The 17,140-nt window shown below is 42.1% G+C and overlaps 1 protein-coding gene across 1 annotated transcript in view; it reads left to right on the plus strand.

The window, feature by feature from the left end:
* The first annotated feature begins 2,586 nt into the window (after positions 1-2,586).
* tafa5a (TAFA chemokine like family member 5a) overlaps positions 2,587-17,140 on the plus strand; it is a 67,350-nt gene continuing 52,796 nt past the window's right edge. Inside the window, exon 1 of the mRNA XM_047034018.1 lies at positions 2,587-3,112. Coding sequence (XP_046889974.1) covers positions 3,001-3,112 — 112 coding nt within the window. The 5' untranslated portion in view covers positions 2,587-3,000. The remainder of the gene's footprint in view (positions 3,113-17,140) is intronic.

Below are 17,140 nucleotides of genomic sequence, written 5' to 3' on the forward strand. Positions count from 1 at the left end.
AAAAATGGTCTGCAGACTTATTTTACTAACTGAGTCTAAAACGGATTACAGCTTTCCAATGAGAAGCATTTAAGCAAGGCCGGTACTGGAGGAAACTAAGGCAGAAGTGGCAAAAATATCCCAGACTCCTTGAGTCAAGACAGTTGACACCACACATCAAAGAGGATCTATTCGTAGACAGTCCTTTTTCCTTTTGTCCAATTGTACAGAGCTTCATCCTGTCCCGTCCCCCCCGTCCCCCCCGTCCCCCATTTGCTATGACACTCAGTTCTATTATGGAACGTCCTCCTTCTCGGCTTGTGTAATTGTGGGAACAACGGGTCAGCATGGTAGTGCTGCCATTGACGTAGTACAGTCCCTGAGTGCTTGGCAGGAGCACTAAGCTGCAGCCAGAGTCTTCCCCATTATTAGAGCTTTGACAATGAGCGTTGAAATCCCACCAAAACCTCGTGCCTAAGTAACTGCCTATGTGTATGACAATTTGGTGTAATTAGAAGTTACATTGCCCATGTTCTGATTCTTTCAGGGAAAATGGTACTTTTGTGTAGTTCAAAGAACTAACCCCATGTGAGATTTCCTTGTACTTATGTGTTTTGCCTCATGCTAAGCAGTCACAAGTCAGCCCCCCCTAGGTAATCTTCTTTCCCGCACCATCAATCCTACAACTGGAATAATATTCCACAGGGAATTTCTTTCATACTTTCATTCAATTTTCTTCCAACGTGATTTTTTCTGGTAGATGAGCTGGGTCTTTAACCCAATCCGTATAACAATAATAACAACAATAACACATCAATTTACTGTTATTGAATTTGTGTACTGCTCTAATACTCCAATTTACTATTATTGACTAGAGCGGTGGGACGACTTGTAACTAGATGTGAAGTTAAAGTTGATCAGCTTGCTGGCAGATTTTCTGTGTGGGGTTTTTCTTTCTTCCCTGCAGGCTGCTGACCCTGGAAGATGTGACAGTGGAAATGCTGAAGACTCTGCATGCTCGATTGGCCAGAGATTGCAAAAAAAAGCCAGCCTCACCAGATGCCAGGAAACTATTGCTATCTGTTTGTACAGCCTTGGTTGTTATACCAGCCTGCAGGATGCATGTATGAACCTGTTATTGATACATGAGAATGTGGAATATTATTACCAATATGGCCGTGGTACTTGGACTGGATACTGTTTCATACTTTCCTAGGGCAATGGAATAATTCAATGATGTGGTAAAGATGGTTTCCTAATCAATCCGGTGTATCATGGGATAAACAGTGTTTAAATTTGGGAGATAATGAATGAGCATGAATTAGAATGACTTGGAAACAAACAATGCTACTCTCACACATACCCCAATGCCATCTTTGGTCTGACTGCCATGGATGGTAGGTAACTGAAGATACTGTATGTAACGTATTGAGTTTGATTTACTCCTGTGGCAACAGTCTGTTCTGTAGTAATGCTTTACTAATACTTTACCCTTAGTGCTGTATGTGTGATGCATGCGCGGTACAATAAAGTTGGCATGATCGAAGCTAGAAGCGCGTACGTTGACTGGAGTACATTACACTGTATACAAAGTGTCAGAGCTCAGAGCTGTAGCTGTTGCTGCCAAAAGGCCAGGGAGAGTCAAAAGCTGCTGAAAGTAAACACAAGTGGAAACACACATAATATTTGGAAACACAGTACATGTTCATTCAGAGTAAACATTGATTTACAACTTTTGGGGGGACATAAGGATTTTGGAAGTAAAAGCTGCAAATAGCTTAGCAATTGGTAGGAAGGCCATTGCACAACTTTTGGGGGACATAAGGATTTGAGAAGTAAAAGCTGCAAATAGCTTAGCAATTGGTAGGAAGGCCATTGCACTAATAGTTTAATGTTCCAAATAGCAATGTCTTTCAACTACAGTACAAAAAGATGTGTATAAAATTGAGTTCCCCTTCTATGTGTTCTTAATTGGCTTCCTACTGTCAGCAACTGGGCGTAGGAGTCCTGCAGACACGAACGCGCTTAAAATATTGACGTCACATGCGCTGTCCGTATCCTTTTGGTGCTGAACCTTGGGCTGCTGTCTCCGTTAGACTGAAGTGTGGCAACGACTTTCTGTGTTAAACATAATTTCGTGACAATCTCACTGGTTTCATGGTTTATGAGTCCCACGTGGTAATAATCTGATGAGTAACAATAATTTCTTTAGATTTCACTTTTGAGTGCTATTTTGACTGCAAGCTTCACCAAACAACCCAGTAACAGGCCTATACAATGGATATGAGGTTGTTTCACTGTCGCACTCGGCCAATCGAGTGGTAGTTTACCTGTCAAAAAATTGATGTCAGGATAATTCTATTTCCCCATTGCAGCCTTAAACCTTACACAACACATAGTGCTTGCTGTCAAAGTCAGACCTTTGCGTATTATCAGAAAAGCTCAGTTTCGAGTATCTTATCTTTAGGAGTTTTTTCACGTTTTTGCAGTTAACCACTGCCGTGCTCAGCACCGTCATCCGTGCGGGTAATTCTCGCCTCCCTTAAATCATAGCAGTCATTCACTCGTTGCTGGATTTTCAAGAAGTCTCCTGCACTTTCTGTACTTCTCTTGCTATTCTCTGAGACGGAGTTTACACGCCGCAGGTGTTTGGCACGCGGGTTGCAGGGACGGTCCCCTGTCCAAAGCTTCTCTTAACATTTTGGATACAAAGATGACGTATGTCGTATGTTACTAAAACTAAGTAAATTACGTATTGGAGTCATTTATGTGTTGCAGTCGGATTTAGTGCTAAAGAACATTTGAAATTGTAACTGCGCGCGGACGTCCATCGTTGAGCAGTTTGGATAGATTTCCGTTTTTCCTCCCCTGCACTATGGTCGGGCACCGCGGGCTATCTCACTCTAGCGCGGTCTGAAGATGTATTTTTGGGGGATTACTTGTGGCCAGAAGTGCTCTCACCGAGGGCGACACGGATATTGAATTGATCAATTTATTTTTTCTCTGGGTAACTGGAACTCAATGGCATCGTCTCGCAAGCTGGGTCGCCGGAGGAATGTCACCGCCTGGCCAAGAATGTCTTCAACTTTCTGGGCTGCTGTGCTACTGACTAGCCTGCTGATCATTTACTGTGGTAGGTAAACTATCTTTAATACAACTAGCCTACAAGTCTGACGGAAATGCTAATTTAAGGGTAACAATTACCAGTATTAATTAACATGGCTGATTTGTATTTGTTACCTTTATGTTAAGAGAGCTTGTTCAAAGTACCTGCATCCAGTGCGCGACCTGACACGTAGGCCATTAACACGCACGTCATCGTACACGCACGTATTCAGAGACATTGAGAGAACGGTAGCCTATTTAATTATTGATATTAAGGGTTTACCTAAATACTTCCTGTCCTAGTTACAAAATGAGTAATATTCAGGTCGCTGTCAAGACCAGTCAAAAGACCAGTTTTCAACTAAATATGTACCTGCATGGCCGTTCTTACTGTTTGGGTAAATCAGCTTTCTACACCGCCTCTCCAATAATATGTTTCTTCCTCATCACTGCCTCCCTGTTTGCAAGCCAATTTTTTTCGCCCCACAGGAGAATATCTCCCCCCACGCCCTCCAAATCTGACTATCCTTGTCAGAAAAGCGCATTTCACAATTTCCACCTGAAGAGTCTACAGTACGTGTATACGTGTGGTGTTACGGTACAACACACAGTAATGATCAGATAACCCGCTGCCTCAAATCCAACGTAGGTTGATGTTGCATTTGAAACAATAGACGAACCTTATGGAAGAAAAGGTTTCACGCAGTGCATCTGTAGTTTTCCACGTGAACATGCATAGGACCTTTTAATCTCTGTTTAGAACCACAAATGACGCTTTCACACCAGAAAACCAGAAAACGGATCCTAGGGAGTTCATCCACTGTTGTGTTTGTAGTTTAAAGTAATTATTTAACTTCAATTTTAAAGTACAGGGTTGTGAAAATAGACCCCCTACTAAACTTAAGTATGTGATTGGTAGGTTTTACATGATGTTCATTTACCATGTATACCATGTTAAGAAAATACAAAACACTGCACCAGAAAATATAGGTTTTCTTTGTTTAGAAAAGGAGCATCTATCTTTTATCTCACTCTCTCTATGCACTCATTCACTCACACTCACACTCACTCACTGTCTCTCCCCCTTTTTTGCACAGACACACTCACACACACACAATCATGTGTTTTGAAAGATATAATGTCGTGACTTATGCCTTTGATATCTCTTATCCATTGGGGCTTGATGCAGAATCAATTACAAACACATCAGCTTAGATTTGCCTCAGGAAACACTTTGCATTAAGGTCACATTAACTACCTTGCTAGTAAAGGCAAGTAAATGTTAACTTCCATCTTTTTTTGAAAACACAACATTTAACTGCCCCTGCCCAACATCCACATACCCTTTATGTCTATACCTCATACCTTTTTACACTTTTGTGATAATATATAATATAATAATATATTATCCTGCTAGGATTTAATATTACTCAATTAAAGGACAAGCAATTTATTTGTATCTATGTTTTTATTTTATTATAGCAATGTAGTTCCATATTAGTCAATGCATCCTTTATATTAATTATTGTCTTGCACAAAGGAACCCTTGAGTCAGTCCCAATCATGTGAATCTCTTTCATCTGGCATAACAGACAAGCTCAAATGAAAGCACTCTTTAATTCAGTCTCGAAAAAGGATTGTTTTGTGTGAGACCCAGCACAGAGAGAGGTTGACACTGATAGAGAGAGAGAGAAAGAGAGACATAGGAAGAGAAAGAGAGAGATGCGTTCAGCTTTTTCTCTTTTTTGACCTCTATGCTTTGAGATTTATCCTAGTTTACTCCATATTGTGTAGTAGTATTTAGATAAAATATCGATATAAAAAGATTTTTCAAGGCCAATATAGAAATCCAGCCCTTACCGACATATACCCTTCATTAGACATTGGTTTTACTCAATATCACCCAGAGGTTGCAAATGTCTAACTAGTAGCTTGCATGCTATGTTACATGATACAACCTGACATGAAAACAGCACCATGGTTGATTGCTATGTTGTACGGTTTGTTGTGAGAAAAGCCTGCTGAACCATGTTCATAAAACACTCAAAATGGTCGTCCTCTTATCCCGGTGTTACCGGGTGTGGTTCGGCAAAGAGAGGGGAGCGCGAGCAGAGCTGTTAGGTTGGCACTTTAAGTTACTTTGAGGCTGGGTCGTCCTGGCGTTGTTTGTGTGGGTAAAGGAGCAGTAATGGACAGGTATGATGGGCACAGTACATACCATTTTCACAGCAGCTTGAAAGCCAAAACACCCCACTAGGACAATTTCAGCCACTGCTCTCAAAATGGCAGAGGTAATTCATCAGTGTGTGTGAGACCTGTAATTACTGATCAATGCTGCATACACAAACACACACACACTCACGCTTGCACACACTAACACTGACATGCGTGCACACGCACACACAGGCTCTCTCTCTTTCTCCATATGAATCTCTCTCCCCATCTTTCTAGCTCCTATTTCTCTCTCTCTCTCTTGCTTTCTCTAAGATACACATGCACACGCACACACACACACACACACACACACAGAAAGGCAAATACGCTGAACACAGACACACAATAATACGTGTACCCTATGGTTTTTCATGTTTCCCTGGCTGTTGACTGAGATTACCCAGAGTGCCAGTGGAGGGACTGACAGCTTGTTAGGATGGAGGGCTGCATTGATTTCCCTGAGTCATGCAGAGACTGCCTTCTGACATCAGCTTGCAATGTGTCCCACTATCATGCCTGGTTTAATCACACACTCTCCTACTCTGCTTCCTTGCTTGACTCTTCCTGTTGTGTGTGTGTGTGTGTGTGTTTGGGTATGTTTATTGTGCATGTGTATGTCCCTGTGTGTGTCAATTAGGATTTGTGTGTGGAATGCTCTTGTTTGTCATTGTGCACATATCTCTCATGAGAACATGAAACTGTACGGAGACACACACACTCCACGCACAGAGGCAGAGCTCGTCCAATGGAGCGGAGTGGGAGAGTGTGTGATTAGAAAGTAGATGAGATTACAAAGTCATTTGCATGAATTGTGTCAGCCTAAGGTCATAGCTGTCTTCATTAGGGTCTTCAACTGTGATGTGACAATAGGCACAGATTAAGAATATGAGATTTTAAACACATTGTTAGCCTTGTTTCTGTGTGCTGGCTCCCTCCCCTGGTTGATGGCTGTCATGCCAGGTAACCTTATCTTAACGTTTTCTCATCAATCACGTCGGTGGCGCTAGAGGTCGTGCTGATGTTCGATTTGAAAACCAATGAAAAACAGATCAGACAATAGCGTCATTCTCCGGGCAGCATTGCCCCGACTGGAGCCCAGAGCGAATGAAATTATGTCAACCTTGTGCTCCGGGGTGTCATTTCCTGTCTTTTTGCATCCTTTCTTCTCCTCTTTGTCCTTATCAGTTTTGCATAAAGTGACAATCTGGGATCCTAGCTTAGTCACAATACTCTCTGCCAGATTCACTTCCCCACCTTATTTTCCGTAACCAACTCATATTAAAAGAGCAAAACGGATGTTCTAATTCCAGTTTAAAATATACCTTGAGGCTCAGGCCTTTATTGTAAGATTGGGGTTTGATTGCATTCCCGGTTAGTGTGATGACAGCATAAAGCAGAAATTGAGCCTTTCTTCACATACTAAGCCCCAGGGATAACTGCTTATGAGTGTTGCTTAGAATCAATGCTGTCGCTTTGACATTTGTCATAGGTTGACAGACAAGGACGCTAACCAGCTGATGGCTAATGAAGCCATTATTCATAAGTTTCGAAGTGAGGCTCGTTTTTAAGATTTTCCAACAGAAATCCCAGATGAATACTTGACATGCTGCTCATGTGAAGTAATTTGACCAATCGTATCGTAATAAATTGGCTTGTCTTCCTTCCTACTATTGTTACTTTTGTCCAGTTATGAACCGCCTCGCTCCAACCCTGAGAGCGGATGTCTACCTTTGGTGCATCTCATGCATATGTCTGGAAATGACCAATTCCCAGTTTCCTTTGATTTACTTCTATGAATTTTAATGTGATTTCACTCGACTGTGTCAGAGCTTTCTTTTTTTTCTCTTGGTCAGAATAATCTGACTTGTCTGATGAAATAAAATAGCACAACGACACCTGGTCACCCCCTACAGGAAAAGGAAATCAGACCGTTCCGAGTCCCCCAAATCAGATGGGTGTCAGGCTTTGGCACCCTGTGGAAAATTGGGGGGGGGGGGGGGGGTCAACCTTGAAAATCAAGCCTGGGATTTTCAGGAAGGGTGTATTGACACCTGTAAACTATGTGCACATCTTCTCCTCCAGTTCTTATTATTTGAACTCAGTCAGCCATGGAATGTGACATCCACTTCAAAGGGCACAGATGTAAATCGCTAACCTCTGGACCTTGTCGAGATGTCCTCATAGATGGGAAAGAGGGACATAATGTTCTTTTTGGCCAAGGTGCAGTCGTGTAATAAATTAATGTTTCATCTTTCTGGAGAACTTTACAGCCAGAGATGTCTTGTACGGAACAAACTGTTCTCTCTTGGACTTTTACGTGAGGAGGAAGGAGAAGGGGAAGGAGGAAGAAGGAGGAAGAAGAAAGATGTGGGAAATGTCACTGAAAGAAAGGGTGTGATTTCACAAGGCAGATGGGAGTTAGTATAACGATCGTGAGAGGGGGGGGGGCACAATCACTGGAAATGCATTTGGGGGAATCGATGTCCCTGTGTGCATTTCAGGGGGAGCCAGAACAAGATCAGGGAAAAGGAGAGAAGAAGAAGAAGAAGAAGAGATAGAGAGCAAGAGCAGATGAAGTAGAGGGAGACATACAGTAGATAGAGAGAGACAGAGAGAGAGAAATATTTCCTTTGCTAGCAGTTTTATAGGGTGTTTTACCTAATCCCAGTTGCCCACGATCCATGTGTTCCGTTCCCACACAGTTTATATCTGAGAAATCACAATTGCAGTACGCAGCCTTATTTTGCTGTCCACTTTCCGGCAACCGGCGATGTCAGTCTAAAGTGACACCACTATTGAACACTTGTAATTGAGCATGCACTCAACACTATTATTTATGACTCTCGCTACCAGCCAGTAACAAGTAGGCAGGCTACTCTCAGCCACTAACACAGGCGGGTAGTGAATCAAATCATACAGATGTATCACTCAATTAGCACCAACACCTCACACTCCCTCTCTGCTTTATGTTCCTTTTGTTCACTTGCTTCCCATCTTTTTCCGAATGTTATCACGATGAAGTTGAGGAGCACTGCGGGGGGACGTGTTTGATTATCCTGGCTGGCAGACCATCCATCTGTGCGGTAGAAGTAAACAAAAGAGCAATAACGACTCAACTAAGATAAGAAATTGATTCATTCCCGTTTCGTTTTATCACTCAGTTTTACAATTACCTCAAGTCAAGTCATTATGTTTTTTTGAGGATGTTGTTGGTCCCTTTGTAAGTCAGAACACTTATCTACCCCACCAACACTGCCCCCCCTCCCCACACACACACACACACTTCCTCTCAAAGTGCTGACATTCTGTTTGCCATGCTGAGAATACACAAGTGGCAACATACTTTGAGGTTAAGAGCAATTGGGATGTTTGCATCTCCAAGTGTTTCCCCAACGGTAACGCCAGTATGTAAGAACTATGTTGATTGCAGGACTTAAAAGTGTGGGTGAGTGTATTTGTGTGTGTGTGTACTTGTCGAATTCATGAAATCAAATACTTTATGTGCAATAATCTCAACATCTTTATTCTTCCTCAACTGTACAACTGTAAGGTCATGGCAACTGTGACTACTATTCATCACAACTAGTGTGATGTCAAGTCCCATAAGCAGCTCCCACACCAAGATACAGCTCAGATTTCAGACATCTAACCTAAAATTCTGAGGAGGCTGTCTTGGTCTTGAGGGAAGACAGCAAGAAGCTTGGTCCTTTTCTACTTTCTTCCATTCTTAGGTTTATGTTGCTCACTGGTCAGCGTTCCTCTTTAAGAGGCCATCTCCATGCAATAGACTTTGATCTACTTTGACTTTGAACTTTGGTTTCCCACAAGATGTGACCATGAACACTTTGTGATACATGCTAAGACATATGTTATTTCCCCTGGCTTTAACTCATCTGGCTAACACAGTTAGCAAGCCGGCTTTGATCTTTTGAGGCTGCTCTTTAGATACTGTAGGCTCCTTTGGTGTGCACTCCCTGTCCACTGTAAGCACGAGATAAACACTGGCAGCATTATGTAACAATTAGGCCAGGGAGCATGACTTCAAACAACTATCTGAAGACCGACAGTACAGAAGAAGAGGAAGAGGAGGAGGCCAGGAGGTGGAAGCAGTCCAAAAACAACCCTGAACGGGGGAGAAAAGAGGTGGAACCGAGGATGAGCCATGGTAGTACAGTAATCATCTGAAGCCCTCCCTGTCCATTGGGGTTTATGTGCGATCAGGGTCAGGTTCTGTCCACAGGAAGGAGGAGCGGTTCTCCACCAGGTGACTTCACCTTGTGTTTCTGAGTGGTCGTTATGACAACGCTGCATTACCGTACACTGTTATTGGCCAAAGTGCAATACCTTGTTGGACAGTTTCAGGGGTGGGGGAGGGGCGGGGGGCTTCTGCGGAAAAAAAGAGAACCTTTTTAACTTTGGTTTTGCTTGGGCGTTGTTGGTGTGTGCAAGGGCATGGATGTGGGTGAGATTTTTGGGGTGTTTATCTGTGTGTGTGTGTGTCCTGTTTGTGTGTGTTGCTTGCTCTGAAGTATATGGACGGTATGAATTTCTTGCTCTACAGGTATGTGTATAACAACATCAATGACAAGTTGTTGTGTTAGTCAGAATAAATGGTGGGTCCTGGGCATGTATGCCTCTGGGTGACACAGCCTGCGGAATCTAACCCATGTTCACCAGCCAGCCATTACACTAATTTAATTACCTCTAAGTTCCATATTTTTTTGCTGTAGGGAAAAAAGCCTGCCTGGAAGCAACTCAATTCTCATTAGGCAAATTAATTCATGGGAGGGTTACAAATGGAAAGAGAGAACTCTGGTCGTAGTTCATTCTCATAGGCTAGATTGGCGGTGTAGCATGATGAAATGGTAATACACAACTTGTGTGATTTTGTTGAAGAACATTCTGACAGAGTTCCAGAATGTTCCGTTTCTGCTGATTGATTGGATGTGTTACGAGGCAGCGTATAGTAGGTTAAGCCTGTCCCACTTTGTAACTTTGAGTTGTAAGTACTCCGGAATACATCATCAACTGTGCTTCATGGAATAGATGGAATGATGGATGGATTTTTGACTATACAACAGACAGGGGAAATTCGGAATTAAGATCTAAACCATGGTCACGACGTGTCCCTTCCAAGACGGTCAGCAATCCTCTTGTACTCCTCTCTTGTACCAAATTCCACAGCTACATATCAACTGGGAAAGGAATATAAAAAATGCCTGATATTGTGTTTTTCCAGCTCCGGTACTGAAGATGGAGTTACAGCTCTTTGGAGTGGTCTTGGAGTAGCTTGGCAAGTGCTGGGTTGAGCTGCTGTTGGGTTGTGTTGAAACTATTTCGTGAAACCAGTATGTGGAAATAAACATGCTAGTGAATGTTGACCATACTGAAGCCCAGGATCTCAGAGGCTCAGACAGTACAATGCTCAGCGCAGCATAACATACCAAATTACTTGTGCGTTCTTTGCACATTTTCAAAGCTCTTGTTCCTGTGAGAGTAAACTTGACTTGTTCTGCGCTACCATTTCCAGAACAGCAAGTGGTCCGTTAAAAGCTTGTTAAAATGCTTTTGAAAGTGCATCTCCGAGGACTTTGGTTCTCAGGCTATTAAAAAGACCCCACTGCTTGTTTTGTTGTGGGATTCTGTTGTGTCATTTTTAGAGAGCAAGCATTTAAGCTCCTGTGTGACTTTGAAACAACATTATTCTTGTTCTATTTTCACTAGACTGTTTTCAATGCCAGTCAGTTAGTAAATCATTCAATCTCTTTATATTTCATCCTTTTCAAACACAAAAACACATTTCTAGTGAATAGAGAAAATAATGAAAAGACTGCAACACACTTGAAGATATATTCACCTCCTCATATAGGCCACATTTACGAATCGACTCCCACAATATTAGACCAGACACTTCCATTGTGCAAAGCCACTGTGCAAATGACATTGGGTATTCCTGGAGGGCCACATCAATAGAACCGTTCTCTTTTTCTCTCTCTTCTCTCTCTCTATTGTGGAGGGAAAACAACAGAAGGAAGGGATGATGCTGGGAGGAGTGCACAGAAGAAGACAAAACCCAGCCAGTCAGGAGAAATTGTTCCGTCCAGTGATCTAACAGCAAAGGGAACAAACACATTTGATGCGATAAATAAGTAAAGATCGTGGCCCGGTAGGGGGTGTACCTTCAAAGGCTGCTGTGAACATGACGGCAATAGAAAACCTTGTAAAGTGTTACCCAGAACGAAATCAATTACTTTGAGATTCCATAGCAATTAGGTACCATGAATACTGTTATTTCCAGTGGTTACAGCATACTGTACAAAATATACACAGACATAATTGGACATCTACAAGACTTTATATGGAATTATTGTCCTGAAAATCTGAATATGCCACCAGTGACTGTGCAGTCAGGGCTGTGCACAGTTGCATATTGTTGTCATAAACTTAAATGGGGTGAAACTGGACCTTTGGGATGTATAATATTCTAATGTTTATGCGTGTGTTAAACTTGCACAAACACGCACATATACACTTTCACATTTGCAAGTTTCACACGTGCTGTGTACTTGAACAATCATGTGATGTTCACATCAGTGACTTCCAGAATGATTTCAAATTTCACGTTTATATCAAGTGTCAAAATATTTTCGTCTTATAAAGTCAATTAGTTCCTTTAAACAGGCTCACAGTTCCTTCTTAACAGGTTCCTTCTAAAGTGTTTCACAGTTCTTGTTTTTGTTTATGGACAGGTGTAAATTGCTTTCTCCTTGGTGTTAATTTGGGGCCCAGAAAGATGCGCGCTGCAGATTGTCTTGGGGAACTGTGCCACAGACTGCATTATCCTCTGCTTTGAGAGTGTATGCACATGCACACATGCTCACTCTCACAGTGCATACTCTTCACTCTTTTCCTATCTTCCTCTTTCTCAATCACACTCTTCCCCTCTCTCTCTCGCTCTCTCTCTCTCTTCTCTTACTCACTCACACACACACACACACACAGTCTTCTCTCTTTCCTGTCTTCCTCTATCTCTCTTTCTCTCTCACACACTCCTCCCTTTATCCTTTCTCTTTCACTCTGTCTGTCTGTCTATCACTCACTCACTCACTAACTCACACACACACACACATACATACACACTCACACACACACACAAACACACACACACACACACACATACGTCCCTCTCTGTTCTTTCTCTCTCTCTCTTACTGTAACAAACACACACAGACACACACCCTTAGGCTCCTGGGCCTTTATTAGAGTAATTACTGATTATGGCAGGTGCTCCAGGCAATCTCCACGGCCAGTACATGTATATTCAGTGTGATGTTCTGAGCCTTGTGGGACCTGTTCTCATACTGTGAGTTCCATTGACTGAGACTCAGACCTTGATTGACTTTCTCGACTTCACACAATACCCGACTTTTGTTTGTTTTGGTCCTGTTGGACCAGAGTGGGTGAAGGCCACATCATGCATATTGATCTTCTGTCACAAACTATTTCAACAATGGCCATGTGTGTGTGCACACGCGTGTACGTCTCTGTGTGGGGTGAGTGCGTATGTGTTACTTTGTGTGTGTGTCTGTGTGTGTGAGTGTGTGCAGGGTAGAGTTGGGGGGGGTACTAGCTTACCAAGAAAAACCGTATTACCACCAACTTATTATGTCCATATTGGGACGTTCATGTGTGTCTAGTAGTCCTTTACATGTCAAACTGTGTTTGACTCCAGCTTTGCCATTTCAACTATTTTAACCTCTAAGAGGCTTCTAACCTTTCACGGTTTAAACGTAAACGCCTAGGGGCTGTCAGACAAGTCCAGGCTGTCCGTCTCCGAAATCATTTTCAAATTTGATCAAATCCAGTGAATCCAATACTTGATATGCAATAACGTTAAGCAATGTCAAGAAAATGTTATGATATTTGTTAAACATTTTAAGGGGGATTATTTTTGACGTGAAGAGGTTTGTTTTCTTAATCTTGGTTATCCCTTCCATTATTCATATGGCAGAGCAACAAGGATCGTTTACACCACATACTGTAATTCGTTTTGATGTCACCAGCATTAATATTTATCCCGACTTAACTCTCCAAGCAAATGTTTTGACATCTGTTGTTCTGAATTTAACATTCCAAAGTGGGCAGCAGTTCAGATCTTTTGTTTTACCTAATACCCACAACAGGGGACAGATGTTTAAGGTCTAATTACCTCGTCCACTGGTAATTTACACTGATGTGTTTAAAGATTTAGCATGCCATGGTTTTATAGTGAAAGGTGTGCTTTCAGCAGTATTATCAGCTTAGCAGTTTAAAAAGGCAAGACGAAAGCAAATCTGTAACTGGGGACTTATGTAGATACAATTGCATTTTTGTAACTCATAAACAACCTCTTATCTTGCCTGACGGGGCATTTGACAGCAGTCATATCTGTGATTGTTTTCAGTTGTTTTTAGATTCTCTAATTTCATGAAACAATATTGTTCTACCCAGTAAGCACAGGCAAAATGCTATCCATGTTCCTGCCCTGTATGACTGTGTAAGATGTTACTGTAAAATGAAAACAATGTTAAATTTGAAAATTCTAGGTCCACTCCATTAAACGTTTTCCCATTCTAACCTATATCTCTCTTTTTTTACGTTGACATTAACTAAAAGCAAAGTTGGTGTGGTAATTTGGATTTTCATCTACATTAGAAAAAAAGCTAATCAATTGAAATCAATTTGGATTAGAGTGGAACCATTAAATGACTGCGTTCTGACTACAGCACAAGTTATCAAACCTGTAAATGGGTACCTCTCAGGTTTGATTGACAGCCCCCACCAAACAAACAAGAAGAGAACACACTTTTAGATTTAGAAGACATTTGCTTGCTGCTATTAATGAAGACCCTTGTTTTTTTCCCATTGAGCTACTGCCATTAACCTATAATTCTCACAAAAGCAAGGATAATGTGCTGATAGGAAGCTTGTTTGTTAGTATATTGACCCTTTACAGGAGCTGTTAATGATTTATAATTGTATAGTCAAAGTATAATAAACAGTAAATCCTGATAGTAAGCAAAGTAAGTAAGTACTTGATTGAGAAGTGCATGATGGGAAGGTTTTGCAAGGGATGGTGAGGGGTGGATTCTCACTCAAAGGCGGGAAATATTGGAAATTTATCCAAGTTCAAGTGGAAGGTTCCTCAAAAATTACTAAAGGACAGGTCTGAAATACTGTAAAACAACTCAAGCTCTATATGAGCCTAACTGCGAGAAAGAACAAACTGGGCTCAAACAAAATGTAATTAGCGCTTAAGCTCTATCTCCATTCAAAGTGACCCATAAAAATGTGTGTATTATAAACACATGCCTGGCTGTTCAGACTGCTTCTTTAATGTAAAACAGAGAAGAAAAGTCTTTCCGCTTTTAAGTAGTCGGTTCTCTTCACTGCATATGATCTGAGAAAAGAAAATACCTATAGTCTTAATCTTCTCATCCTTTCCCAGTTTCCACAGCTAATCTAATAGGCACATTATTCAGCCTGCATCTATTAAAGTAGAACCCCTAGATTTATTGCTCAGGTTTTAGTCTATGGTAAAGGAACACATTAGGGAGATGATATCGCAGTCTATGGAATGATTATGCACACTTGCAGAAGAGAGGGGGAAGGCTGGCTTAATTAAATGCAAGGCCTTGCTTTATACATCAGTGCCTTCCTCACAAGTAGCGCGGTCCACTTATTCCTGCCCCGGTTTGGTTGCAGGGCGCTGAGCTACATCTTTTTTCTCACCAATTTCAGAGGCTTTGCCTAAATAATAGATTTAAAAAAAATCCAGCCCAGGGTTTAAATTTAGCATCTGCGAGAGTTTAAGTACCTTAAACTGTAGACATTCTATGCAGAGCTCTAAACGGACTCATCTAAACTGTGTTAGCGTCATGCAAATAACTTTGGTTTGCTACATTTCATTTTTGGCTTTCCCAATAATTGTGCTTGATGTCTGTGATTACAATCCTCATAATGCGTTTTTTATTGTACGTATAAACTCCATTCTACATGTCAACAGTAGAAAATGGGGTGTGTGTGTGCGTCTAGGGTGTCTGTGTATGCCGTCGCCATAAATTGGGACTGTTGTGTCACATTGTTTCCACCGCAAAATATTTCATGGAGGAAGCTCCCCAACTGAAAGATAATTCAATCTGAAGCCTGTATTCCCTTCCAGTTTGACCCATGGTATCGTTTTGAGCCTGTAGGCTCTGACAATTTGAGCACTTCTCAACACTGTAACCCTTGTAAATTGTATCCCAGTGAGACGTGGAGAAGATATTGCAGTGAATGTATCAGTGTGATAGTATGAGAATCGTGACATACAGCAAATGCCCCTTCCCTCCAAAAGGCTGTATATCAAGAAATTGGGGTATCTGTGAGGCTTTTTTTTGTACTGGATGGGGCTATCACAATTACAGACTTGTTTCTCCCAGTCCTTCTGTGATGCATCATCCTGGTGCAGCCAGCCATTGTGGCCTTCTGTTCAGAGCTTTTCTTTTGCTAAACTAAATCAAGTTAAAGTTAAATGTGCCAGGCATGCCAAAGTGGAGTCTTGTGGCCCCTGAATAATGTAAAGAAATTGCTCCTTTGGCTTGTTTGCAGATCTGCTCGAGGTTGAACTAATTTAAAGAATGCTTTCAAAACCGTTACATAAGCGAAATGGCTGTGTGTGCGTGTGCCTGTGCGTGTGTGTATTTTGGTCTGTGTTTGTATGCCTTTTTCCCAATGCTCTCCAAACAAATTACCACACGCAGGGAACCTGACCTTTTACCCATTCATTTATTTATATTTGGGAATGCTTATCTTCCTTCCCGTCCAATTTGCAAGGCCAGATTGTTTTATGTTGTGGTTGTAGCCTATGGCTCCAGCCTGTTGAAGAGGAAGAGGTAAATCGAATAGCAAGGTACACGCAGAATGAAGCCTGTATTCAAGATCAAGTGCAAGACTATCTTGCTCTTTTCTCGTCCATTGAGCTCTCCTGACCTCAGGGATTGTTGTGTTTGCATGCGCCGGTGTCCATTATGGGCATCAATCAGCCAGGAACAACAAAACACAGAGAGAGAGAGAGAGAGAGACAGAGAGAGGGAGATAGAGAGAGAGAGAGAGAGAGAGAGAGAGAGAGAGAGAGAGAGAGAGAGAGAGAGAGAGAAAGAGAGAGAGAGAGAGGGAGAGAGAGAGAGAGAGAGAGAGAGAGAGAGATGAGGGGGGAGGTAAAAAGGAATGACAGAAAGGAATGAAATAAATAACTGAAAAAGGACGTGGAGACTGTGGATCTGTCTTTGAATTTGTGTAGGCAGCAACGTGAGGGACGAAAGCTGAGGAATTAAGGCAGCACGGTAGAACTCCTTGTAGTGAGTTAGCTGCTAGAAATGGCTGCTGAAGTTCACAAAAAGGTGACAGTAATGAGTGACTTCATTTCCTGCCGCAAAGACTTTGGAACAAACCTCCTGAAGTGTGCCGCAAAGACTTTGGAACAAACCTCCTGAAGTGTACTCGTGAATGTGGGTGCTCACAGCACAGCATAAAACCCAAGGTAAAAGGACCCAGGAGAGTTCATTCTGTGGTGAGGGACGTCAACCGTGGGACAAATCGGCACGGGTGAACAGCAAAATCCTGGTGTCACTACCTAATCCGCTTTCCGGCATTCAAAACTACTCACACCCTTTGACATGAATCACACACAATGACAGACAGTCACACGCACACACACACACACAGTCGCACTCATGCGCCTGTCGTTGTGTCATTCTCAGGCACAACATTGCAGCCTGCGGCGCCCCTCCACAAGACAGATGCGTCTAGTTGCTCTGTCGAG

This window comes from Hypomesus transpacificus, chromosome 14 (assembly GCF_021917145.1).
Source record: "Hypomesus transpacificus isolate Combined female chromosome 14, fHypTra1, whole genome shotgun sequence".
Classification (NCBI taxonomy): Eukaryota; Metazoa; Chordata; class Actinopteri; order Osmeriformes; family Osmeridae; genus Hypomesus; species Hypomesus transpacificus.